The 27,655-nt window shown below is 44.2% G+C and overlaps 1 protein-coding gene across 9 annotated transcripts in view; it reads right to left on the bottom strand.

Annotated features, from left to right (window-relative positions):
• Window positions 1-1,484: 1,484 nt before the first annotated feature.
• ATG13 (autophagy related 13) overlaps window positions 1,485-27,655 on the bottom strand; it is a 36,489-nt gene continuing 10,318 nt past the window's right edge. Inside the window, exons 2-18 of one of the 9 annotated variants that reach the window (XM_090033055.1) lie at window positions 27,480-27,561; window positions 26,311-26,391; window positions 25,363-25,482; window positions 23,159-23,205; window positions 22,010-22,150; window positions 20,768-20,808; window positions 20,157-20,253; window positions 19,737-19,835; window positions 18,913-19,006; window positions 15,332-15,430; window positions 12,753-12,863; window positions 12,090-12,229; window positions 9,913-10,030; window positions 9,083-9,160; window positions 8,648-8,764; window positions 8,058-8,186; window positions 1,485-5,942 (exon numbers count right to left, since the gene is read on the bottom strand). In XM_090033055.1, the coding sequence (XP_089889181.1) occupies window positions 5,865-5,942; window positions 8,058-8,186; window positions 8,648-8,764; window positions 9,083-9,160; window positions 9,913-10,030; window positions 12,090-12,229; window positions 12,753-12,863; window positions 15,332-15,430; window positions 18,913-19,006; window positions 19,737-19,835; window positions 20,157-20,253; window positions 20,768-20,808; window positions 22,010-22,150; window positions 23,159-23,205; window positions 25,363-25,482; window positions 26,311-26,391; window positions 27,480-27,548 (1,659 nt within the window). In that variant the 5' untranslated portion in view covers window positions 27,549-27,561 and the 3' untranslated portion in view covers window positions 1,485-5,864. The remainder of the gene's footprint in view (window positions 5,943-8,057; window positions 8,187-8,647; window positions 8,765-9,082; window positions 9,161-9,912; window positions 10,031-12,089; window positions 12,230-12,752; window positions 12,864-15,331; window positions 15,431-18,912; window positions 19,007-19,736; window positions 19,836-20,156; window positions 20,254-20,767; window positions 20,809-22,009; window positions 22,151-23,158; window positions 23,206-25,362; window positions 25,483-26,310; window positions 26,392-27,479; window positions 27,562-27,655) is intronic. The other 8 variants (XM_090033058.1, XM_090033057.1, XM_090033056.1 and 5 more) reach the window with 8 other exon arrangements.

Below are 27,655 nucleotides of genomic sequence, written 5' to 3'. Positions count from 1 at the left end.
CGCGGTTGTGCTTCTGTATTAATCACTGTTGTCATTGACTACGGATCCGTGTCAGCATCGGTGCCAGGACTGTCAGCATTAGTTATCCCAATGATGCATTTATTATTACTACAGTCCTCCCTGGTGCCGCAGGGGGCGAGTAGCTCTGTGCAGCCCCCGAGGAGGATGCAGCTGCCTCCTCTCAGGGGGCCTGTGCAGCCCATGGGGATGGCGGGCTGGGGCACTGCCTCGCTAAGGCAATCCCAGGGAAGAGAGCATTAGCAAGGGATGCAGTGGGGCCTGGCCCGTGTGCAGCCTGCACAGTGTTGGGTGCCAAGGAAAAGGCACCTGTGAGCACTGGTGATCACCCCCCAGGGCACCCACATGTGGGGGCCAGGAGTGACCGCTGTGCTGCCTTCACTGGCTGGAGCGTGACAGCAGTGACTGTGCAATCAGTGCAATGGCCAAGCAGCCAAAAAGATGAGGGGGGGATTAAGGTGCTGCCAGAAGGCACGTGGGGGGAAGCAGTGGCTTGGTCTTGCCCCGTTTTATCTCCCAAGATGGGTGCTGCTCAGAGCCACCGTCTCTCCAAGGCAACCATGGTGATCACTGGCATATGAATCTGAAATCAGAGTGAAGCCCCACCTTTGGGCAGCTAACAAAATATGACAATCATCCTTTTTTATTCCTTGCCCTGTGATTTCTCATCCTTATAGCAGAGTTTACTGGATAAAGTGGCTTTTCTGCCTGTCTGCACTATGGAGCCATCTTTCCAGAGCTGTAGAAGTACCAGGTAGGATAGCTTTATCACAATTCCCAGCTAAGCTCTGATTGCAGGATCAGTTGCACTGATAGCAGAGGAGGCAGGCTAAACCATGCTGGTTTTTCCAACATCCAGGTGAAACATGTCAGCTGTGGTGATAAAGAAAGCTCTTGCACATGTAATGGTCACCACTACAGAAGAAGAGTTACAATTAAGTGCGTCACCAAAAGGGACTTGCAGGAGTTATGGAGTGCTCCCTTTGTACTACTCCTTGTGTAGCTTTGTTTACCCATACTGTCCCCAGCTGTGCAACATGGGATGAAGCTGGCACCAGGACAGTCTTACCATTTGCACTGGGCACAAGACAGTCTGCACAAGCTGTCACTGCATTAACAGTGCAGCTGCTCTTTTGTTTAGTTTTCTATCAGATGTTCCCACACCAACACCATGTCCCCTCCACTCGTTCAGACCTTTTAGCAGAGCCCCCCTCTGCAAGCTGCTGCCCTGTTTCTCCCATGCAATCCCCTTCTCTCAACATATCTGATAGTGTTTTCCCTTACTCCACCTTCCAGAACAGCAGCTCAGGAATGCGCCTTGCTTTGCCCTTCTCTTTCCAGCACCCATTCCGACTTCTGCAGTTCAAGTGTGAGCTAGAAAGTGAAGCTCTAAGGATAGGAACATCTCAGGGCTGGCACCAGTGGAGCGATCCACAGAACAGGTGAGGCTGTGTGGGACATCAGTCTAGAGTTGCTTACAATAAAAGTTTTATTGGAAATTCTTTGAGTACATGTTGAAGACCACTGGAGACTATTTCCAAAACAATGCAGTTTAGGACCCTTCCCCTTCACCCATGTACCAGCTATCCTTGACAGTACAGGACTGAGCATTAAGCAGTCAGTGGCAGGCCATGGCATCAGCAGCTAGGTCCCCTCCTACAACAGAACTACTGTAGGTCAGTAACTTCTAATGCACTGATCAGACAGAGCCAATACTTACATTTACAGAAATAAGCATCTATCTCAGCCCCAGAGAAATGCTTTATTGCTGTGGCTATCCAGCTCTACTCTGGCAACTCGTGGGCAGATTTCCACTCCTGGCATTAAAGAAACATGGCTACTGCCCAGAACTTCTGCTCTGAGAGATGTAGGATGTGACCTTGTCAAAAGTTGCATTCACATGACTGGGCATAAATGCTTGGCCCTGGGGACTTTCTGAACAGAAATAGTGATGGCAGCTCATGGCTCACATTCTGCGGATACCACAGAATTGCAACGCGACACGGAGGAGGAAATACAAAGGCTGTACTGCCTAGGTAGGGACCACCACCAGAAAAGGTCACCCTCTTTTTTTCCTGGTGAATCCAAGACCAGTAATAGATTTTATAGACATTTGGGCTGGAAGGGACCCCAGAGGATCAATGGAGTCCAGCCCCCTGCCCCAGGGGCAGAAAGCAGGGATCACAGGATCCCAGCAAGATAAGCATCCAAATATGTCTTGAAGGCATTCAAAGTGGGTGCCTGAACTGCCTCCAGCGGCAGTCTATTCCAAACCTTGGGGGCTCAGACTGCAAAAAAAGTTCTTTCTTATGTCCAGCCTGAATTGGTCACAATGGAGTTTATGACTGTTAGATCTTGTCAGCCCTTGGGGGGCTCTGGTGAACAGACCTTCCCCCAGATCCTGATGAGCACCCCAATAAGCTTATAGGTGGCCACCAGATCACCCCTGAGCCTGCGCTTTTCCAGGCTGAATAGCCACATTGCTCTCAGCCTCTCATCATAAGGTCTGTTTTCCTGACCTCTGATCGTGTGTGTGGATCACCTCTGCACCCTCTCAAGCTTCTCCACATCCTTATTGAATTGTGGAGCCCAAAACTGGATGCAGTACTCCAGCTGCGGCTTCACCAAGCCCGAGTATAGTGGGAGAACGACGTCCCGGGATCTGCTTGAGAAGCTTCTATGGACGCAAGCCAGGATTTTGCTCGCTTTACTAGCTGCAGCATCACACTGAAGGCTCACATTCATCTAGTGTTTAATCATGACCCCCAAGTCCCTTTCATCTGTAGTGCTAACCAGCGTAGCACTACCAAGCCTATAAGCATGGTGCAGGTTTTTCCTCCCAAGGTGGAGAACCTTGCATTTTTCAGTGTTGAACACTATCAGGTTCTTGTCCACCCATTTCATAAATCTGTCCAGATCCGCCTGGATCACCCTCCTGGTCCTCAGGTGTGGATGCTTTACCCCAGAGTTTGGTGTCGTCAGCAAACTAATATATGCCTGCAGTTCAGTAAGCTCTATGCAGTGTCAGTTCATGGAGCACAGCTTGCCCAGGCACAGCCTGTAAGTTAAAGGCCAGGGTGACTACCACAGTACGTCTTCAGGCAACTCATGTCTGCTATAAAGACTCAAACATTACATGCTGAGTAAGACTGAATCAGGGGGATCTGGGTTCTTTCCTCAACTCCATCATCAAATAATTGTGAGACTCTGGACACATCACTCAAAGCCTCTGCTTCTAGTTTCTGTATCCATATAAAGAGGATGCAGCTTGCTTCCCTCACAGGCTGGCTGTAAGGATTAAGTATTTACTAAGTGGTTTGGAACAGAAGTCCTCCAAGTCAGTTATTACTTAGCAGGGGAAGTGACATTTCCATCTCTACCACTCCCAAGACTGGCCTTTTAGAATTGCTGTAGATAGAAGTTTCTCCCCCTACAGTGCCTGTTTTGCAAAAAGTAATTTTAAATCTGAGTGGGAGATAGTTCAGAAGTTAGATCAAGTGGGTGGATGGGTAGTCACATAAGAAGCAGGGTGATGGGTGATTACACTTTATATAGTAATGCTACTCCCACCACCTGGTGCTTTAGAGAAGCTGTTCTCAGCCTTTGCACCTGTTAATTGCCACAGGATGAGAACAAAGCAGAAGCAGTACAAGTATGTTAACATGGCAGTGCACCTGAGGCTAGCTCGGTTTCTCAGTGCCCCTGATCAGTCCATCCACTAAAGGCAGCTGTGCTGTTTCCAGTCTGGAAGAGAGTGTGAACAAAGGAGCCTAGTGTCTCCGCATAACACTGCCTGGTGCTGTAAAAATATTTGGGGAGGTGGATGGAAAAAACATAAATCAGCCAACCTCCCCCACCCCCCCAGCTCTAGCCTTGTCACCACTTGAAATTATTGCTTTAGAGCTCACACAGAAACATTGGTTCTGAAACTGCACAGCAAACACCTCTCAATTCAAGGTCTAATAAAAATCCATGTCAGCATACTATGAATTTGATTCAGGTTCTGAGCACATGCTTTTGCTCCTGCAGTAGACTGAAGGTGGCTGGCTAGAGAGAACATGTGGTGACATACATCATTCTCTGGCAACCCTCCTCTTCAACTTAAGAATACTGCCGAGCTCTGGAAGAAGCCCCTGCCAGCCAGCCCTTGATCCAGAAGGCTGATTGCTCCATCTGCATTAGGAAGGATCTAAATAGTAGAAAGCAAACCCCAGCTCTCTCCAAAAGAAGTACCAAAGGGTAGCAAAGGGGAATTTGCAGTTATTCAGCCAAGTTACAACTGACCAAAGGGGAGAGCATTGCACAATGCCCTACCTATTCTGCTAAGTGTCATTACAGTCTCCTCCCTTCACATTGGACAAAGGACAGGGAGCAGCCAGATCAACACAAAGCGCTGCCAGCCAATCGCACAGACTTATGGTTAGCTCATTACAAAAATAAACTTTCTGCTAATCAAAAGCCATCTGATTAAAAACAAGTACCATAAACTTCCCAAAAGTGCGCTTTCATGAATACGCTACCGCCTAAATGGCTGAACAACAGGAGTCCACTTTCCAAGCCTATCAGAACACAGCTTTTCAGAAAGTCCCTGACACTCTACTGCACCAACATGAGCAGTTTATTATATACCAATAGGCCCTGACAGGGTATCATGGAAATAAAGTCCCCAGATGAGAGTGCTGTATTAGACTAAATGAGTCTATCTCTGAAAATAAAAATCTCAGTATTTCCCAGCAAGGGGAGACCAGCATCATGAGACAGGGTTCCATGGCACGGTTGCTGTCTGCAGTGACACAGGGCAGAAGGACCTGCACAATTACGCAAAAACATAACATTTTTTTAAATATAGGTTTCTTTAAAAGCAATAAATATTTCCTGTTTCTTAAGTTCATCTATTAACCATAAAGCAGCAAGATTTGCAGGGAAAAGAGGAAAGAATCTTGGACTAAGACTCCTAATTACATAACCCTAAAGAAATAGGATTCCTAATCAGTATTTACAACTGTGTTTCAAGAGCAAAGACTCTGAATTCAGTGTATTCCCAGCTGCCACTGACAGGCCTGCCAGCGCAGTCACCACCTATGACCTCCGTATGGTGGAAGTTTCAGTTCACACAAGAAAACATGGAAAGGTAACATGGAAAGGACTTTCTCAGAGCTTCACACCTCTGCATCAGAGGGGCAAGCACAGCAGAAGGTCTCAGGACAAAAGTCTGTGCAGACTCCATTCCTTGGAAGCAAAAGGTGAACCAACATGTTGGTGCAGCCATGTAGTTGGCGCTACATAGGGCACGAGGCAGAAGGCAGTCTCACTCCCATGTATCCTCACTGCAATCCAGGCACTCACTTCAGTCAGGAAGAAAGTCCAGCTAAGTCTACTAACCTCACAGCCCTCTGAACTGAACACCAAGGCTTTCTGTGTTCCAGTGTGACTGCATACCCAAGAAAAAAGATGCTCGCTTCTCCAGAGGATAAATCTTGGGAACTGGTGATGTAGGATTCTTTGGAGGAAGCTTTAGGGCAGCTTTCCATAAAACCATCTCTACACATTGAACAAAGACTGAAGGGGAAAGAGCTAGTACAACAGGTTTTCTTTTCTTTTGCTACTGTTGTAGTTACAGGTAAGAAATCAAATGCCAGAAGGAAAAGGGGGTCCAAAACTATCCAGCAGCCTGGCTACGGAGACACCAACAGTTGATCCTGGATCTGGTAATGAGGGAAGTGATCCAAATAAAGCCTAGTAGATGTAGAGAAAGAGACAAAAGACACAAAAGGGATAGACAGACAGACAGACATCTGTGGGCTGCATCCTTTAGGGTGCCCAAGAAGCAGGACATTGTTGTAGCTTCACTGCAAAGTCTCTACAAAGGCATCAAACTCTTTGACGTTTTTCTCATGGACTGCCAGCTTCTCTGGTAATGAGTCCTGTAAAGACAAAGAAAAGTCCAGGGTGAGACTCGCTCAGAGCAGATGAACTGTTTACTCAATAAGAAGTTAAAACACAATGGAGGCAGAAAGGGCAAAAGATACCTCTCCTAGAATATGAAGCAGATTTCATCTCTGTGTTCTCTCATGCACAACTCCCAGCAGAAGCAGGCTACTGCTGACAGGAGACAGCAAGGGCTTTTAATAGGTAGCAGCAGATAGCCCGTGTCCACACCCTGTGCATTACCTTAGGGCAGCTATGGTCGTTCTCATGTTAGCATTTAACTTTATGTCCCATCCCATCTCCCCCACCATGATCAAATCATATCACTTGATACAAGAGCTGTGGGCCTCAAACTCATCCAGGCAACATTTTCATGGATCACTCTGGAAGTCTTGCCCAAATGAGGCCTGTAGACATGGACCCATACAGCTGTTAAACCTGAGGTAGTAGAAGCAGTACTCAGTTTTTGGATTTGAGACTGGCTGAGCTTTAACTTGCTTCCCAGCCCAGTTAACTTGCATTTGTGGTCAGCTGGGACAAAATGCACCTTTCAAAGCTGCCAAGAAAACTCAGTTGTTTCATGGAAGGATACAATCAACAGGAAACCTATTATAGCAAGAAATCCCTTTGGTAAGTGCCTGTCCATTTAGACAAGATACTGGCTTGTTCAAGGAGTGAGAAGAGAAGTAATACAGGAACCGTAAACCATAGGAAGGAGGGAGGAACCAGGAAACTATAGGCCAGTTAGTCTCACCTCCATCCTTGGGAAAACTCTGGAAAAAATCATTAAGGATCATATTTGTGGGAGCCCAGCAGGAGAAATAATGCTGAAAGGAAATCAGCACAGATTCACTGCAGGTAGATCCTGCCTGACTAACCATGTTTCTTTTTAGTGGCCAGGTCACAAAATGCTTAGATGTAGGAGTCAAGGTAGATGTCACCTAAACATTAAGAACACCTTCAATACAATATCTCACTCTGTTCTTGTAAAGAAACTGACAGGCTGTGATGCAGATGATTACATGATCAGGTGGGTGGCAAATTGGCTTAGGGGGTCGCACCCAGAGAATGGCAGTGGATGGGTTATTGACCTGGAAAGATGTGGGCAGTGGAGCCCTGCAAGGCTTGGTCCTTGGACTGCTGCTATTCAATGTCTTCATCAGTGACTTGGACAAGGGCATGGAGAGCACCCTGTCCAAGTTCACAGATGATACCAAATTATGGGGCAAAGTTAACACACCAGAGGGTAGGGAACAGATTCAGGTGGATCTGGACAGGTTGGAAAAAGGGGCAGAATGAAACAGGATGCAGTTCAGCAAAGACAAGTGCAAAGTGCTGCACCTGGGCAAAAAGAACCACCAACACTTACAAGCTGGGGGATGACCTTCTCAGCAGCACAGCAGTGGAAAGGGGATCTTGGAGTCATAACTGACTCCAAGATGAAAATGAGTTGTCAATGTCGCAAAGTGATCAACAAGGCTAACCACACTTTATCATGCGTTAGCAGATGCATGACAAACAAGTCCAGGGAGGTGATGCTTCCCATCTATGCAGCTCTGGTCAGGCAGCAGTTGGAGTACTGCATCCAGTTTTGGGCGCTGCACTTCAAGAGGGATGCGGAGAATCTTGAGAGGGTTCAGAGGAGGCCACTTGTATGGTCAGAGGCCTGCAGGCAAGGCTCTACGAGGAAAGACTGAGGGACCTAGATCTCTTCAGCCTTCATAAGAGAAGGCCAAGAGGTGATCTTGCGGCTGCCTATAGATTCATCAGGTGGGGGCGGCAGGGAATAGGAGATGCTCTATTTACTAGGGCACCCCCTGGAGTAAACAGGAACAATGGCCACAAATTGACAGAGAGCAGATTAGGTTGGACATGAGAAAGAACTTCTTTATGGTAAGGGTTGCCAGAATCTGGAATGGGCTTCCAAGGGAGATGGTGCTCTCCCCTACCTTGGGGGTCTTCACAAGGAAACTGGACAAGCACCTAGCTGGGATCATCTGACCCCAGTACTCTTTCCTGCCCAGGGCAGCGGGTCACATTTGATGACCTACTGAGGTCCCTTCCGACCCTAACATCTATGAATCTATAAATCAGAATCTCATTTTTCATACCAGATCCTCCGCCATGGACTGAGCCCCAATGTCAATGGAGAGGCTGCTGAGTTGAGGGGGATTCTGAAACTCACGGTAGAATGTCCCCAGGTCCATTGGGAGAATGTCATCTTTTGAAAATGCTGGTTTCTAGAACAAGAGATAAAGACATCACTTCCCATTCAGAGAGCTCTGTCAGGTAAGAGGCACCACCTGGTACCAGCAAATATCTCAACATTACAGCTATACTGCAGCAAGTTAAACAATTGCACATTGGCTTCATCATCATCCCATGACAAAACCTAAATTCCTATCACCTTGAGTACCTAAAGCAAAGTTTCTTCCTGGAATCCCTATTCTGCCTCAGGTGTGCTGCAAACAAAGAGATTCCCCCATCCCCATGGAAATAATTTCTTCAAGTTGCTGGTTTACAAATATGTTTTTGGGGGAAATCAGGAAATCCTGGCCCTTATTTGGCAGTGTGACAAGCCCTTGGTCAGGGAAATTAATCTTGTTTTTGCTGAACATACCACCACCACTTGAAGCCCATCCAAATACAGATGCCCTACAAAAGTGCTAGGCTGGGCTTATAAAGGGCAACAGCGACTTACAAAATCAACCATGACAAAATCATCATGTGTGTTCCCGGTGCTGTTACCACTTGAGCCCTCTGAATGTAAGCTGCCCAGTAGAGGAGACTCAGTTTCTGGGGAGTCAGGAGGATTCACCTGCCCAAAAAAAGCAGAGAGGATTTAGTCCTAGATCATGTTACCAAATCCATCTCCGTATAATGATGGCATGAGAGACAGCACAGTGACAATTACAGGGGCCTGTAGTAGGCACAGGGGCTCTAAATATAAATGTTTCCATGTCATAAGAGCCTAAGCTCCAGCAGAGACAGAGACTTTAGAATCCGAACTGATGTGAGCTGCTGGTACTTTGATTATAAAATGAAGTGCGTGCAAAGCTAAGGTCAAGAAGAACATATCTGTATTGCATGAGTCATTCTTTAAAAACAGGGATCAGAGGTCTAAGTGGGTTCTTACCATGGGGTCGTTATCCTCCAGCTCAATGTTCTTGGGAGCAAACATGGCAAAAGGAATGTCTAAGTTGGCCATGGTCACCTGGGGAGATTTAACAGACAGAACCTCAGCACCTCATAAAGATTCTGCTTACCTAGCATATTGCATGCCATTGCAAGTCTTTGTCAGGGTTTGCTAAACTTTGCTTAAAGGTCACATTAACAACTTGGCAGAAATCCAAGAACTACACCAAATGCTGTAAAATAGACTAAATTCCAGTCAGCTGCTTCTCTAAGACAGAAATGTGACCTGTAGTGTTGTCATGGCATATATAATACCTGCATCAGACAGGCTAGAGTTAATGGCTCTCAAGTACAATGGCTCTCAAGCAGCCCATCTCTATCACACCTGCAGGAGATATCAAGCCTGAAAGGTGGAAATGGCCCAGTTGGTAGCATTCCTAGCAGTGTGACAGAACTTCAGTCTGTAGTCTCCAGAGAAGCCTGGCCCGAGGAAACAAATTTGTGCTGTTTGTTCCTCTAGAAGGGGCAAACCCCTGCAGGACACCACTGGAAAACTAGGTCTCATCTATCTGGACCTGTGAAACTGATAACACTAAGGACTGGAGGCTGGGATAGCTCAAGGCTGTGACTTCCTCTGGGAAACCAAGTCTTTGATAGAAACCTACATGTCTTAGCAAACAATGAAGCATCTCATTTAAGGACCTTGAATCACTGTAAGTTTGTTCTTATTCCCTGAGTTTGTCCCAATAATTCTGTACTTTGTCTCTTCTGTACAGGAACAAAAGTGAGGAGCAGTGCTTCATGTGTCTGAGAATGATTGCTGCCAGTTACCTGATTAATAGGTTTGTTGACAAAGGCCCCCACCTTCCGGACAAAGATGGTCTCCAAGATATCATGTGGGGAGCCGCTCTTCGCTTCACTGCTGTTTGATACTGTCTCTGTGTCCTCGCTGGGGGAGAAGTAAGAAGGGTTGACACCTCACTCCTCAAACAAGATAGATAACAAAAAGTACACTTTTTCACAGAACTCCTTTGGTTTCTTTTTTGGGTCCCCTTTTTAGTGTTGGGTGGACACAAAACCTAAAACATCTCTGCCTTTGTCGGACAAAGTCTTCCTACTCAGCTACCTGTATCAAATGGAGACTAAAGCTGTGGAGCAAGTTTCAATTTAACACTGGGAAAACACCATCCTATGTAGTAGGACCAAAAACCTCAGTCTTATAGTAGCACAAGGTTGCTGGGGGAGGGAAAGGATGTTTCATAAGCTGCAGTGAAACCTAAAGCATTCTTGTCAATCATAATCAATCACTCCTTTCAGTAATTGAGCAATCTTGGATGTCTTACTTGGTAGGAGATGTAGTTAGGAATTGGAATGCATTCAATTTCCCAGGCCCCTCCAATATATTATAGCAATCAATATGATTAATTCACTGTGTAGCTACTAGTCACTCCTGTGACCTGATTTTTCACAAGTAATTAGAGCCTTTAACAAAAAAAGTTCTGGGTTTCACTCTTCTGGCAGGGTTTCACTATTTGAGTATGACTGATTAGCCAATGAGTATAGGAGAGAGCTGTGAAGAAATCATCCTCAGTCTGCCTCTCCTCCATAAGGGGGCAGCCCAACTCCCTGTCTCCTCTGCACACTGCCTGGTTGCTGTGGCAACTGAGCCTGGTCACCTAAGGGGAGCTGGGCTGTAAGGATGCTTTGTCCTAGTTCCCACCAAGATACCTGTATGACCCTGCCCCCCCCATGCGTGTGCCCGCACACACACACACACACAACTTGAGGATGCCAATGACTGTTAAAAGGATTGGTCTGCATCATGTAGCCCCTGTTTCTGGTTGGGATGTAGTGATGGGGTCACAAAAGTTTTAAAAAGGGGTCAGTCCATTTTGGGACAGGTCAGACATCATATGGGACACTGAGGCAAGCAAAAGGCCTCCAGAGCTCCTGGATGAACTTGTGAGTAACTTACCTGAAATTCAGCCAGTAATTCAGAATGAAGTAATCTAGATGCGTATCAAAAGGCCAAGAAACCTATTCTATTTTGCTCAAGGTGTTTTTTTTTTCCTTTTGATATTTTTCTGTCTTATACCCTAGGATCTCTCTCTTTTATGAACAATAAAGCTATCTGTTATAGCACCCCAAAATACCACAGTGGGCTAAGCACCCTCAAGGTCTGCACGGTCCGTGTACCCTGGGGCTACACAGAGCCCTAACAAAGACCAAGGCCCAGGTCGGGGCAGCGATTACCCCAGGCTTGTGGGTGTGCTCCTGGAAGCGGGGAGTCAGCTGGACAGAGGTGCCTCAGGGGAGGCACCTGAAGCCTGGATTTTGATCGGGCGCAGTGAGGCAGGTGACTCTGCACAGGACTAGTCTGCCACAGGAGCAACAGTGCAATTTTTTCTACCAAGCAGAATAGTTCATTAAGAAGTCTTTTAACAAATAACTTAAGACCAGGAGAAAAGATGGAACCACAGGAGACAATTGACAAAAGACGGATGAAGAAACATTTAAAAATAAGCTGGATTTCAGTGGTTCACATGGATATGACTTTGTGCAATTTAAAGCTGCATTGTTTCCTTCTTATTAGATAAGGACTCTTGTACCTGATGTTTATTCTTAACAGATGAAATGACTTGTCTGATGCCTCTAGCAAGTCAAACAAAACTTCTTCTGAAAGTCCAAAACTCACTGTTAAAGCTACCCTGTGTTGCTCTTCACAATTAGCAAGAATGATACAGCACTTGTCTCAGCACTAGAGTATAACATAAGGTATCCTGATATTTTGAGCAAGGCCAAAAAGTGTAAGCAGATTAACAGATTATTGTTTATGGCTTTTGAGCTGAGGGAAACTAAAAAACTGACAGTTGCTGGCTGGTCATTCCACAGTTAAATCCAACTTTAAAAACTGCCTTTTGAATGCCTAAAAGTTAATTTTTAAATGTTTCTACTTCATACAGGAATAGATAAGCTATTAACATGCTGGACTGCCTACCAAGACCTACCTACTGGAAGGAGTAGCTGCTGAGTAGTGGGCTCCATCCAAAGGGGTGCACATTGCCATCCTTTCTTGGTCAGCTTGAGTAGCATGTGGTGGCTGGCTAGGAACTGGGGGCACCCCACCCTCCTTCCCTGGAACAATCAACTGTGGTGAAAAAGAATGAGCAAGTTAGCAATATCAAGTGGTTCAGCAGTAAGCTACAACACAAGAGTGTGTTGTCTTATACTGGGAATAAGTTATTTTCAGCTTGTCATGAATAGACTCTAGTTACACTCTTTTTAAAACAAAATAGTAACTACTAGACAATGAGCCAAAGGAGAAGTCAAGCAGAAGGAGATTTTCACAAGATCTCGTCTCTCTTCCTTGCTGTTTCTATCTACATTGCATTCAATGCCTTTTTTTCCTATGCAGACAACTCTGGCCCTCATGCTGTTCTCCATTCTATTCCTATGGAAAAAAGTGTTATTAAACGTTCTAGCTCAAGTGAAACCAAGTGCACTGTGGAGCCACTTTCTGGTCCCTCTGTTAGCTCCATGTTCTCTTTAATTACCTTGGCATTTTTTACCTAACTGGATACCAATGCATGCAATACCCTCTTAGCTGTGTATGCAACATACTCATTGGCCACAATGCCAGTGACATTTATTCTCCCAACCTCAACAAGTACCTGATGAGGATGTGCAGCATTCAAGCCACCAGCAAAGACTACTGGATACCCCATGTCAGCTGATCCAACTCCCAGGGCAGCAGGCTGATAGGAAAGACGAGAACTGGAAAGCTAAGAAATGAGACAAAAAAACAAAAAAGGGAAAAGGAAGAGGAGAGAGGAAGGGAAGGGGGGAAAAGTCCCACAGTCTGAATTGTTATCGGAATCACTCAGTGAAGAACAGGAGAAATCTGAGCCACAAGAACATAATTATAGGGTGACAAGGTGGCTTGAACACTTTTCACTAGATACCAACTGCCGAGCTGGCTTTAATAGTCCACCTCATAACAAAAGGAAACAAAACAGGCTTGGCCTTGTGATATGACCGGCATCTAGTAGATGGCAAGCAGCCTTGAAGAGGCTGATTGACCACAAAGGAGCATAGGGAAGGCCTGGCCTACGTTACAGTGCCTACACTGCACGGTGGAGAAGAGACTAAGGCAGTCACTTATTTATTTAGATTTTTCAAAATAATTTCCTTTTGTGCACTGAGCAGGTAAAAAGCTTACTGTGAAATCTGTAGCAGGAATGGAGAACACCCCCTCTAAGGGAATCCAACTACTGCTGGGAAACAAATAAGATGTCCAAGTTGTTAACTAAAGACAGAATTGGAGCTAAGGAACTGGAGATATCTTCCCAAAGCCGGCTCGCAGAGGGATGAACCTACCTCAAGCCACTTCACCTCCCTCTCTCCCTCCCTCCCTTTATGCAGAAGCACAAGTAGTGGAACCAATGGGACTACCCATTTGTTTTTCTGATGTCAAAGAGCTCTTTATTAGAAGCTCTGGACCACATGACTCTTCCAAGACAATCTTAGGAGCAGGGGGGAGGGGGTTCAGACCAGGTCTGGACTCTGAAATGATCACTCTCACATACACATCTGGTTCTGTCCTTTCTGGAGACAAGGTGGTCTCTTTCCACAGAAGGTTAGATGCATATATAATATGCCTCTTCCAGCTTCCCAGAGGATGTACAACCAGGCCCCTTCCTGGAACTCTTATGTTGCTATGAGTACCATCCTGTGCTATTCTCCCTGGTGGAGACCTACAATCCCCAGAGAACAGTACAGGCTGCTCCTCACTGAAGTGATCTGACAGTTCCTCAACTTAAAAAGACGCTCCCCACCCCACACCAGGACCTGTGAATATCTCTATCATCTCAGCTACTGCAAATTGACACACAGGCACTATCATCTAGAAATCTAGACATTTTAAGAGTTAAAAAGTAGCTTTATGTTGTTCATCTCCGTGAGGTCTCTTGCTAATTTTGTAGTTTCATCATAAAATGTTCCTGTTTTATCATAGCTCTCTCCCACATGTTGCTGTTTGAAAGACTCACACAAATGAGAGAAACCTGACTTCACACAGTATGCTCTGAGATGCAGAAAATAAACAAAAATAGAGAGCAGACATGGCTTTCTTCCTAGTCCTCATGTGGTAGCAAACAAGAAATAAAAAAAAAAAAAACCTGAGTAGGACTTTAAGTTATGTGACTGGATTTTAACACTTCAGCAAGAGCAAACTTATCAGACATGCAGGTCCAAAGGAGCTAACAGCTCCTCATGTAAGAGCATTTAAATACCATCTCCTGATGTTCAAGACCAGATCCTAGTTGACCTATTAGATGCCTAAGTGGATTTAGGCATCTAAATGCAATCCTATTCCATCTTGCTTGAGTCTCTGAAAAACCATTAATGCAATAGTGCGCAACATAGTTCTCCTTCTCCTTGCTGCTTTCTGAGAGTAAGATAAGTGTGTGTTAGAAAAATAGATAACAGTTCTTCAGAGATTCTAACAGGAAGAGGACAACACTTAAGCACCTAACAGGTGGAAAAGTACCTGGCTCCAAGAGTCCATGGATAAGATTTATTGAAACTAGAGGTGAAAACACCTTATTCAGCAAGGCCAGAATTTCCCCTGACGTGTGTACTGAAATACAAAGGATGCTCTGAAGGTACAACATGCAATTTATTTTTACCTTTTGCCTTTACTTTTCTCTTCCAGTTACCTTTCTCCTGACAAAGGTAAGCTATACAGAGCCTATCAAGAGTAGTCCTTATTCTGCTAGATGGCCTCCAGTGTCACAGTCTGCTAACCCTCCCATCCCATAGAAGTGGAGAACACTGCAGCTTTCCCAAGACTGTAGCCAGCTTGACAGAGCTGTATCTGAAGATTTTATTTGCTGCAATCAAGACTCTTAAGAAAGCTTGGCAATAGCTATTCTCCTTTGCCTTCAGTTGGTTCAATGGTTGCTTTTTGTGGGGCTGCTGCTCAGTGCTAGGGTTGGAAGTGTTGCATACAATTTTTTTTAATGGAAAGAATACTAAAACAGTCTTTTCAAGAAAAAATAGGTATAAAGAATCAGATTTTTCAAACCAATCTAAGCAGAAAGAGCTTATTCCATTTTGGGTTGACCAGCTTTTTTAGGAAATAGCAAACAGACTTCTCTTTCTCAATACATATTCTGAGGAGTCAACTTGCAGCTTACTGTGTGTTGAAGTACTATCAGGCCATATAATAATTTTTCTGTTGTGAACTCACTTGATGTGAAAAGCCCAGTCCCATCATAGGGACGTTCAAGGTGTCCATCACCACAGGAGGAGGGGTCTGAAAATGTGCCTTAGTGACAGTAAAAACACACTGTGCACAGACACAGACATACAGAGGAAACAGGAAAGGAAGAAAGAGAAAAGGACTTGAGAGAAGAACTGAAAAGAGTTGGATGAACTGAACGTTCATGACAAAAGTCTACGGCTAGAGCAGTCAAAACTTAATGTATGACAAACTTCTCAGTACTGGCAAACCCCTTTTGTTTGTCCCAGTATTTTCCAGTGTCCCACAAGTAACCACTCCCAATGCAGCTAACACTAGAGAGTCTCAAGATAACTTATGATAAAATAACTAGCAAAGGCTCTGCTCCACAGCTTATTAGTATTACTACTGGCTAGTTAACAAAGGCAGGCTGTCGGAAAAAGTCAAGACTCAATTTTATCCAAGCACATACCAGTTGTCTATGTTGTGACCGTCTCCCATTTATGTTACTGGTTTTCCAGAATAATTAGTGCTTTGGGGAGCATGTCTGTGCAGGACTGTGCAGCCCCCCTACCAGAGCCCTCTAGACTCTACCATGATCTAATTACACTTTACACAAAACTGAGCAATATGAGTAGTTGCTTGAATGAGACTTAGCACTTTAGCATTAAAAATCCTGTCTGATGTTAAAGGGCTGAGCCATCCATTGGGAGTCCCTGTGCCTCCTCCTCAGCAAGACAATTACACCAATCTCATTACCAAGTGCTACCCCTAGTCAGGTCGGTCTTCCTGAACCACAGCATGTTCTAAAGAAGATGCTATAGGAGGTGGGCATGCTTTCCAGGGGCTAGAAAGAAGGGAGATTTTGTTTATCTTTTCCCACCCCACCGATCCCTGGACAAACACAGGTAGGGCTAGACCCACAGCACGTAGTTAGGCCTTACTTCCCAATCAATAGGGAAATGGGATGTAAGAACAGCATATGTATGACAACTTCAATGGGGGGCCTACTCCATGTACCAAACTCAGGGTATGAGCCGAGCCTTAAGTCAATTCATACAATTTAGGTAAGGGTAAAGAGTTTCTTCTCTCCCTTCCCACAAATAACTGTGTTTGGCCAGGAGGGTAGCTTTATATTTAATCTTACTGTGAGGGTAAACTACGAACCATGGGGTTGTTATACTAGAAGTTAGTATTTTTCATGAATTGAGTCACTGATTACTTCAGAGAGCTTTACTTCAGTGACAAGAAAGCTTTGCGCCTTCTGGGTAAATATCAGGTTGCATATATTTAGTTAGCACTGTGGTTGTTATGCAAGTCTGGCTACAAGAAAAATCAGTGGCTATTTCCTCAGTATGTACAAGTTCATCATATTTTATTGGGCAGAAAACTGGGCTCGCTCAGCCATAAGTATGCCTCCTGTACTGGACATCAAAGAACAAAATACTTTATTCTCTCAGACTTACCATGAGCACTGGCTGACTGGTTAGTTACTGCCAGATGCCTGTCACCGCAATACCAGTGAATCTCAAGAGGCACCTCTTGAAAAGGGCTTGTTTTTAGACTTACCAGATTAAACCACTAATGGTTTAAACTGGACCAATTCCCTTGAGGCAGTAATTAACCCCATGGCAGACTGATTCAAATCAGAATATTTAAAATATATTTTGCTCCCACGCATTCATGCACTCGTGAGTATGTGCATGTGCATACACACACACACACACGCATGCATAGACCTTTAAACTGTCCGTAACTTGCTCAGGACTTCTTGTTTGGTTTGACAATTAGCTTGAACATTCTTGACCTTTTATAGCTCTACAAAAACTAAACTCTAAGATACAGTTATAGAAATCACACACAGAAAAGAGAAATGGAGAAGAGATATTAAAGTTTCCATTTTGCAAAGGTTCAAAGCGATTCCCTTCTGTATTTTTCTCTCTGGTTGTTCAAGGCACAGGTAAAAGCATGACAATTTTCTCCTCATTTATAAAACTGTTTAATTAGAAAATGCAGATGTCAATACATGAAGTTGGGTGGGAACAGCAAAACCAGCATTTGTTCAGGGGTTTGGACTATCTGAACCAAGAGGTCCTTCCAACCTTGTGATTCTGTGAAATGCTGTCTAAATGTCATCAAAATGGAAATGTTCAATATCTACAACTTGCCATGAAAGCTTTAATTAGAGCCTTTTCATGGGGAAAAAATACTTTGGGTGACAATGACCAACTCTAGACCGATTACATAATATCGAATTCACACCCTGAGACCTAACGTGGAACTGTTTGTTAACAGGTACTCACTGCTGTTGCTAGTCTAATTTTAGATGTCCCAGGTGATGGGATTTTCACTCCTTTCCTGCAATAATACTCAATAATGAGATAAAGGTTCTCCTGACACAAGCATTCCCCTCTAGTTGCAGCTTGTTACTTCTGTCTTATACTGCCTTGCCTCATCTTACTTCATTCCTTTTTTGTGATGTGCCTTTATTTGTAGACTAGTATACTTTCCTTCAATTCCTGCCTAGCCCAACTAGCTCTTTTAATCTTTCTTCATAAATCATTACCTGCAGTCCCCTAGAATTTTGTAGGAATTAAGAACTGTCTTGTAGGAATTAGTAGGGGTGTGCAAAATGGACCATATTCATTTTGGATTCGGACCCACATCAGGCACAGTGATTCGATTCATTGATTTGGATCACTGTCCTGATTCGATTCGGCCAAATCCAAATCTGAAGATTTGATGCTAATTCAAAGAACCAGCAATTTGGCCATAGATGCAACTTTAAATGTTTTTTCTATATACCTCGAGGTACCAGGCACAGCTTGTGAATGCTGCAATGCTGAGGCAGATGGAGCATCCCACAGAAGCACAGGGGGCCCCCCCATATGCTTGGCAGTGAACCCAGAAGTGGACCAGAAGCATTTCTGGTTCACTGCTGAGTGTGCTGGGGGTCCCCTCACACCACCCAGCTCGGCGATTGGCCACTGGGGACCCTGGGTGCCCCCCCAGACCCAGGAGACACCAGTCGCCAAGCTGGCGGGGTGTGGAGGGGCCTCCCAGCATGCTCCCCAGTGGACCCAGAAGTGGAGCAGAAGTGCTTCTAGTCCACTTCGGGTCTGCTCCCGAACGTGCTGGGGACCCCCCTGTGCTCCTGTGGGATGCTCCATCTGGTCCAGCACTGCAGCATTCACAAGTCATCTGGTACCTTGAGGTATGTAGAAAAAACATTTAAAGCTGTGTCTATGTCTGAATTGTCAAATCTTTCTGAATCTCTCCAAATCGATTTGGAGGATTCCGATTCGATTTGGAGATTTGGCCACCATATCGGACCAACTCTTCACTGAATTGAATCAGCAACCGAAACTTCACATAGCCACAGGAATTAATAACTGTCTAGGTTTCACACAGTGGGGAGCAATGTCTGTGCAGTGCATTTAATATTATAGTAGATTTTAATTATACAGATTGAACCCAGCCTACTGCTGTTAGGATTGCCTGGCTGCTAATTCAAAAGACATGTACCAGGTTGCACTGAAGGGAATTGTGCCATGCGTCTTTGGGAGTGGGAAGAGCCCATTTTCTCTTACCTGGGATGGAGGGGAAGTGGAAAAAGAAGTAGTGCACACTTCCTGAGAGTCTTCTACTGATGGATATACTGCCACATTGTCCTCAGCAGTTGCTCTACAGCAGTAAAGAGAGACATTTCACTATGGGAATGGTTCAGAAGACAAAGGAATACTGAGAGTATTGAGATACAGAAGTTGCAGGTGGACTGAGAGTATTTGGGTGGAGTTGAAAGGAGAATTCTCAAGGGGTTCTGACTCTTTCTTTGGCAGGGCTAAGGAAAACAGTCTAAGTTCTCCTGACTTTGAGATTTTCCAGATGTTTTCTTTAGAGAAGGAAGAGGTGCTTCCTCATTCTTTACCAAAAAGATTTTGATACACTATGCAGTACTATTGGCTGCAGCATTTGCAGAACCACTGCCAATCATATTAAACTGTGCCATTGCACATAATTTAACCATGATAGCAAGAATCAAGAGAGGTGGCAAATTCCATGCATGGGTTCTATACCAGGTGTCCTGTAAAGACAACTGCTACACCACTACTTCCAATAACATAATCAGAAAATTCCACCATTGCCACAAAAAAGTTGCATCTTGATGACCATATAAACCAGTACTACAGCAAGAAGTTTTGACAACATGAATCCTCTGGGACTAGCTGCAGTTAAGCTTTTACATCTCATGGGGAAAATGCTCCTCATATGCTCAACTGTTAATAAGACTGACCCTGATCCTGCAGTCCTCCTCCCCCTTCCAATCATCAGGAGTTAGAGAAGGCTCTGTATTGCACTTAGGCACAGTGATGCCTTCACCTATAGCCTGTGATTGCACTTAGTGTTTCCTCACCTGTAATTGCAGGGGTGCATGGGTGAAGAGCTGGGGTAGGGACGGTCCACAAAGTGATCAATGATAATCCCCATGATAGGTGGGGTCCTCTCAAACTGCCTGCAATGCAACAAGCAAATGGTGTTATTGATAAGGCTGGCTTTCCCTTTCTATTGCATTCCTACTGGTGGTACCCAGTATCTGTCAATGGGGACCCAGAGCACCAAGCTTCAACCAGTAATTTGACATTCTGTAGTCTGGCTTAGGTTGACCCAGATACTCCCCGTCTACAAGACATATAGATCTAGGAGGATATTCAGTGTGGGGGACCATCTAAGCTAGCCTGGAAAGACCTAGGGAAAAGTGCAAGAAGCTCAGGGAATGAAGGGGTTTAACAGTATTTAATAAGAAGCTGCTTTTGGGGGGCTGACATTTCCTTACCGTGTTGACATGAAGGCCAGGTTGATTCTGTAGGCACAAGACAAAGTGATGGTGCCCACTGGAGTACCCACTGTCCCAACGCGGACTGTTTGGAAACCTACAGGGGTAGAAGAATGGTTAACAATTTCAGTAGTATCCTGTAGTGGGCACAGAGGTTAATTACTTCTATGTCTTACTTCCCTATCCCTGGATTGCATTTTCCTATATTTGGTTTCACTAATCCTTCCATTCAGAACTCTGAAGACCCACAGAACGCAACAACAGCAATATGTTGTATAACATCTGTCTTGCTGTTAGCCTGACCTGTGGTGGCCCCTGTATACATCTGATGGTACCTTTCAATCCTGAATAGCACCGCAGTCTATTAAGCTGGCTCTGAACATTAAGTGGCACCTGAATTTGGTATTCAAGTCGTGAACCAACATAACAGAACTTTGTCAAAGTAGCAGAACTATCATTTTGTAATAAGACCTTCTACAAATGAAATCTATACAAAAAGTGCTCCTGAAAACATGTACCTAGTTTTCCTGTAGGACTGAAAAATATGAACAAGACCATTATTAATATGGAAGGGGGCTCCCAGCTAGTTTATATATAGTACCCAACTGTACCTTCTCCCAAGCCGCTCAGCTGCACTTCCCCGAAGTATATCCTACAGGAGAGAGAAACAGCATGCATCACACCCAATCTATTCAGGGACTTGAAACTAAATAAATCTATATTTCTTATTTAAACCACAAAGGGTGAATGGGTCAGAGCTACCTTTCCCTTTAAGAAAGGCATACATCGCAAGTGGCAAGTTATGATCAGACTGGCCAGAAGACTCACCTCCAAAGAGTCTTCAAACTAAATGATCTATTTAGCTCCTTAAGAAGGACACATGCCATGTGAAATAAAGAAGAGACAATAGCAACAGCAGTTGTAATCAGGGAGAGGAGCCTGGACAGAATGTTTTAAAGTCCTAACTGCCATCTTAGTGATAAGTCCACACATCAGTGCAAAAGGGAAATTCAGAAATGAGTTGGGTGTCCTGAAAGCGACAGCAGCCTATTCCAAGCCCTAGAACTAGTACTTGTCTTTCTAGAAAAAGACAATAACTTAATGTTGTTAAAACAGTCATTTATTACCTGGAGCATGGGCAAGAATGGGAATGTTGTTAAACCTCATGCCTCTGTGTCAAACATGACAGTGAACTTGGGACTTTGCAGTAGCTTTATATCATCATCCTTGTTCTTTACACAAATAGACTTCCTGAGGCCAAAGGTAAAAGTGTTAGGGCTGGCAATCACCCAGCCTCAAGCTCTCAGCCCACTAGACCTCACAAATTAAATAGGATGGCGCTCAATTATTAGGATAGGACACTACAAGAAAACCCTATGAGTTGCAGGAAGTAGCACTGAAGATTCATAGTGTCCCTCCTCAGGGACTATATTCTTAACCTGTACGCAAGCGAAAGTATTCATGCACTTGCATTCAATTCAAACACACACTTATTGTTAATTTACATATTTTTGTTAACTCTGCCAAATGACTAATAATGCATCTAACTGTTCAGTTGCACATGCAGTACGAACATCATTATGTTCACAAGTCAGGCATGCATGGACATACTTATTTAAAACCAGATCCCCGCTCTCTCAGGGAAGGGTTAGCAATGGGTGTAACAGTGCTGTCTTACAAATGAGCTATAACACTGATGTCATAACTGTTTCAGATAACCAGTAATTTATTAGAACTTTCTACTAGGACTGCATGTGTTATGACCAAATTCCAAGTGGGTAGTTGTACTGCCTGTGCCTGAAGTTTCCCTACTGGTTTAGTTCCAAAAATGAAATTTTAAGAGTCCAGATTACCTGTACAGTATTACATATTCATGGCCCTGTTTCCTGGAGAGTCTGTAGGCTGGAGTTACCCGGGTAATAGCAAGCAAAGACTTCAGAAGTAGAGACAGTCTGTTGTACACAGTGTAAGAAACTTTGATTTCTTTGTCACACCTGGAGAGTATACAGATCCAGTTAGTTTATTCTTCCTAGCCAAAGAGTATAAGTGTACACTGAAAGGGGTCAGGCCAGTGGCCTGACACTTACAGTGACAGGAGCATAAATACATTTTCATGATGGCAAACGTGGCTGGGCCAGCAAAGAGTCTTGCTCCAGTCCAGTGTACACAGTAAGTAGTTATTCTTTGGCCTTCTGCAGCAGTGGATTCTGTAGGAGGCCAAAGAATCTTGTACTGGAAAGGACTGACTTCAGGAAGATTCTTAACACTTGTAGCTGCTGGTAACTGAATCTCGTATGTAACGGCATATATGGATTGTAAGACAGGATCACAAACAAATTAATTTCTAGGTCCTTTTCCCCGACACACACAACTCAACATTTGCATTGTGTACAGGGGAAGTGTTTGCCTCTGAAGTACAAAGGGAGATATACCTGACTTGAAAGACCACTAGTCTAACAAGATCAGGCAATTCTTACCTTTCAGTTTCAGAGAGGCTGGGAGAAACAATGGAAAATACAAGTCAGTGGCATTCTCCCCATCTGTTCAACTGATGGAAAGCACGAAAGCTGGGTTGGATACCAGCTAATTCAACACCAAAGGATTAGCAAAGCCTGAGAATCAGTGTAGGGGACATAATTCCAGTACCCTAAAAGGCTTATTAGTTTTCTCTGCACTTTGTTGAACATTTCATCTTTCTGTTCTTTCCCCATAGTTTCCCACCCAGCTCTCTCCATACTGCTGCTGACTATAAAGTACATGTCAGGATGCCAAACAGAATAGCAAACTGCAGCAGAGCCTTGCCAGCACCAGTTGCAGGCCAAAGGCCCCTTACGCAAATCCATCTAGAATGCTGTCTGATCTACACTTGACAACATTTTGGAATGTTGTTGATCTCTATCCCTTAGTGCCTCCAATTGTAGGTCACGTCCCCTGCCGGTAAAAAGATTTGCTTGTTTCATTTATTTTAAGGAGAAAAAAGAAAATATTCAGAATGAACTTACTTTTCATTCATTTCTAGACACCAGATTTCCAACTCCATGGAATCTCCCTGCATCAGACAAAGGATCAGTAATGCAATTAATTCAAAATAAGAAGACATCTTCACAACACATTAATAATGAGCAATACCACATCTTTAAGACAGTGATTCTCAACCAGGGTTCTGAGAGAGTTTTAAGGATGCTGCAGGATGCCGTGCAATATTAGTGCTATTCAGTGTGCAAACACATACACATGATTCACAAGATAAAACTAGGGAACCCAAAGTCTCAAAAACATGCCAACCTGTTGTGATCTTTCTGAGTTCTATGCAACAGAAGAATTACTCAGTGATTTTTCTGTAGTCAAAAATTATTGAAAAACTACATGATGGCATTTTCTGAGGGCTGCCTTGAATCTAACGAGGTTGAGTACCACTGTTCTTAGAGGAAGTATTTGTTGGCTCCCAAGTCTTTGTAAACAGATGGGTCACTATTTCCTCTTCGTGTACATGGGTTAACAGAAGCTGGACTCAGCAGTCCTGCTGCAGAATAGAGACACTCTATATAAAGCAGGATGTAGACTACACCATGTACCTCCCTACCTCAGGATAGCTTATTCACTCATGTTGGGAGCTAAGCCAATTTTGCAGTGCTCCTAGTCTTAAGTGTTTGGCTTCAGTGATTTGCAGTGAAAAAATCTTTCTTTTTTCGTATGTTCACAGTTTCACTGGTACATTAGTATACTGCAGGACTGGATGCATTTTTTTTTTTTTAACATAATCTTGGCCCAGATCCTACTCTGCCTGCTAAAGCCTTAGCAACTGCTTGCCAAAACAAAATACCCCAAAAAAGCCCTGCAAGTCTTGCCTTCAGAGGCTGATTTTGTTTCTCCTTGAGGACTGCAAAGCTCTCCTATTTTTTCTATAAGCAGCTTTATGTGCCTCTAGAGCTTACTCCTATTCTGCCCTGGAAGGTGTAGAGCTAAAATGCATAAACAGCACTGGGAGCATAAAAAGCCATGCGAGCAAGGGCTGGAACCCAGGATTCTCTCCATTCTAGCAGAAAGTCCTCATCACTGGGGTACAGAGTGAGGCTGTATCTTATATTTTTTAATTTCTGGCCTCGTGACTCCTAGTAACTCAGTGGCAGGATGGAGGATGCTCTTAGCCTTGCCTAGCCCATAGTCTGGTTGTTGGACCACTTTCCTGAGGAATGGGAGATGTGGATTAAAACCAATATTTGGTAGCGTCTAGTATCCATGCCTCCCATTGCCTGGGCAAGTGGACTAGTGGAAGAGAGTTGCATGCTCTGTTGAGCTGCATGCTTGATCTCAGCTACAGATGCTTGGTGTGGTTTTTTCTCTGTTTAATGAAGAAATTCTGTACTTTCCAGATGGAAATGGATCACAGAACTGTGGTAGGAATCAGACATCTAGGTAGCTTCTGTTTCACTTCTGAACATGTGTGGTAGCTCAAGACTAGCTGCCAAGGAATCATTCTAGGCTAGGGTTCAATCATTCAACCTCTAGTCTGCAGGCCAAATGTATCCTGCAGAGTCATCACATCCAGCCTGCTGGACATGCCATGGGTCTGGAAATTTGGTGGTGGGGGAGCGGTGGCCATTAATAAGGTCACACTCCCTCCTGTCAAATTCCCAAACCCCAAGCCCTGCACACCCAGTTGGAACCAGGCTGAGTCCCCTTTCCCCCGACGATCCAGGCTTCAGCTGGACCATGCTCCTCCCTGCTACCCCAGTCAGCCAGGAGAAGCCCCCTTCCCCACCTGCTTCCCCCACCCCCAGCAGGGCTAGGTCACAACCCTTACCCATGCCCCTGCCCACTTGTGTGGCTGGGCGCAGACTGAGTTGCCCTCTACCTACTCTGGGTGGCTGGATGGTGCCCACCACACCAGCCCAAGCGGCTGAACTGGAATCACCACACAGCCCAGTCAAACCAGGGACTGCCCATCCAGCCTGCCAGGGAAAAAGGTAGAGCACCATTGTTCTAAACCAGAACAGAGACACATAATGAATCTATGTTTTACAGTTACTGAATGGTGGGGTGGGGTACAGCACAGACCTAATATCATATATAGTGACTTGGATGCCTAAAGGCTGCATTCCCATGCTTACATCTTGGAAGTGGAATAGGTTCTGGGCCTAAAGCTTAGATTGGTGACTTATTCCTTAAGTGAGCGGGTGGGAATTCTATCCGACTCAGCATTTACCTCTGAGGTTTTGAGAGAGATCTCCACACACATTGACCGTCCAACAGCAGGTAGTTGTCCTGCCAAGGCTTTCTTTGCTTCATGAGTAACTTCTGGTATATCTTTGATTGCCAAGTTGAACTGCAAAAATGAAATGGCAGATTTTTATTTTTCAGGTTCTTTTAGAAAACCAGTGGAGGCACATGCTACAAAGAGATTTGTAACCCACTTCTCAACAGACTAGAGTCAGACCCTCTGCAATGTTTGTAGAATGGACAAAATCCAAGATTGGTCCAGATTTTCATTTATTTATGCTCACTTGTGCCTGGAATCCTTTTTCTGTACAGTGGGACCAAGACAAAACACTCCTTTCTCCTCACATTCCCAAAGGCCTGTTGCTCATTATTCCCCTTTGAAGCTTAGCAATTAGATCAGTCTGAGTCAGAATCACTGATTCAGGTTCTGAGTCAGTCAGAAAACTGACTGAAAAGCACTAATGAGATCATCCTCTAAAAAATGAAAATGTGCCTGAGCATATGATAGGAGTTGCTGATGAGTATCATATAACTCTCCTCTATTTGGCCCACAGTGTATATACTGGGCCCATCAGACTAATTTTCTCCGCATTAAAGCATCACCATCTATACATGCATGGTAATTAGGGTGCAGTAGACTAATTTACTGCACTGCCAGATAGTCCCATCAGATACACATGGTACCCAGAGGCACAGTAAATTACTGGGTTTAAAACACACGTGTAGATAGTGACGTTGGGATTAGTTTACTCTGGCTCAAATTGAGCCAGAGTATATTCAGTCGCATGAATTGTACATGTAGACATACCCACTGAGATGCAAAGAAAATTAACATTATTCGACAGATTGTTTTTATAGTGTATAGGAAAATATCTCCTGTATCCTCAAAAGAGATGACAGAGCTATGACACTCTTGTATAGAGCTTAACTTTACCCAGTCAGAGCCTGTTGGTGAAGAGGATGATCGAGTACAGATTTTCTCTCCAAGTCGGGCCTGGACAATCACTTGTACAGTCTGAAAGAGAAAGCAGAGGAAGTTCACAGATTTCTACCATTCTGGATCCTAGACCAGTTCAGGAGCAGCTGAAAAAAACTGAAACAGGCTTACTGCTGGGAAAGTTAAGCAGAGTTTAGAACTCAACTGAGTGGCCTCTGCTAGTCTCACTCATTTAATCACCTGAGGTGTTATAAGCAATAGTAGGCAGGGCAGAGTGGTGCCTTATAAACTAATTCAAAGAGGGATAAGCTCTTGAAAGCAACAGCACTAGCATCTCATGAAGCAACATGTTATTTATGAAAGCCTATGCTTCTCTAAATTAGTCTACAAGATGCCACTCTGCCTTGCCTTCTGCCTGACATCAGATTAACATGACTAACTACCTCTTCTCTAAGCAATAGTACGTAAACGTGTTTCAGACAGTTGTGTGATTTAAGCAGACCCTGTTTGCCAGACACATTTTATAATCCAGGGATGTAGCATTTGATTCAGTACCACCAAAGTCTATAGAACCTCAGCCTGAAGACGGAGATATACAGAGGTGATCAAGGGCTGAATCTATCCAGCAGTGCATTTATAGCACGCTCATCATTATACTATCTAGCTACCTACTTAGCTAATCAGGATAGGAACTATTTGTAATAAAGGGGCTTTGTTTTTAGTTATCAAAGTGTGTATAATAAAAGGCATTCTAGTATTATAGGCTTGGATGCAACAGAAGAACTTAGCTGGATAGCAAGTCAGGACTGAACAAGAAATACTCATTAAATGTTACTGAAGTTAAGCTGTTTCTGTTATTTGAGGAAGGCAATATTTGTCGATCTCATATACAGAAAGTGGCATAGAATTAGGAGGGTCATGCAGTGGCTGCAGCTGGGTTTTCATGTGGGACAGGCTGTTGGAAACAGTCCTTTAACTTATAATCATGGAAAAATAGAATCCTCCTTTTTCATTTACCTTCAGCTCTTTTCACTTTGATTAATAACAGACATACAAGCCTGTCAGCCTAGCCATAGGGAGTTGTTGTTTTTTTCCCTTCACTACCAATGAAGGCAAATACAGACTGGAAGGTGTTGGCCACATTCCAATAACAAGAAAAATACTACCTTCAAAGCAAAAAATTTGATGAATTTGTCCAGGTCCTTCCTGTCTTGGGAGCTGAGATCAGTGTCCATTGCATACAGAAATCTGAAATGTAATACAGGCAGGGAAATGAAACTGTCACACAATTTTTTACTTGGATTTCACGATTTAAAGCCGCAGCCTCAAAGCTTTGGGCAAT

The sequence above is a fragment of the Crocodylus siamensis genome, chromosome 2, assembly GCF_052110815.1.
Source record: "Crocodylus siamensis isolate JL-2025a chromosome 2, ASM5211081v1, whole genome shotgun sequence".
NCBI classification, from domain to species: Eukaryota; Metazoa; Chordata; order Crocodylia; family Crocodylidae; genus Crocodylus; species Crocodylus siamensis.
This window is presented reverse-complemented; position numbering and strand designations above follow the sequence as displayed.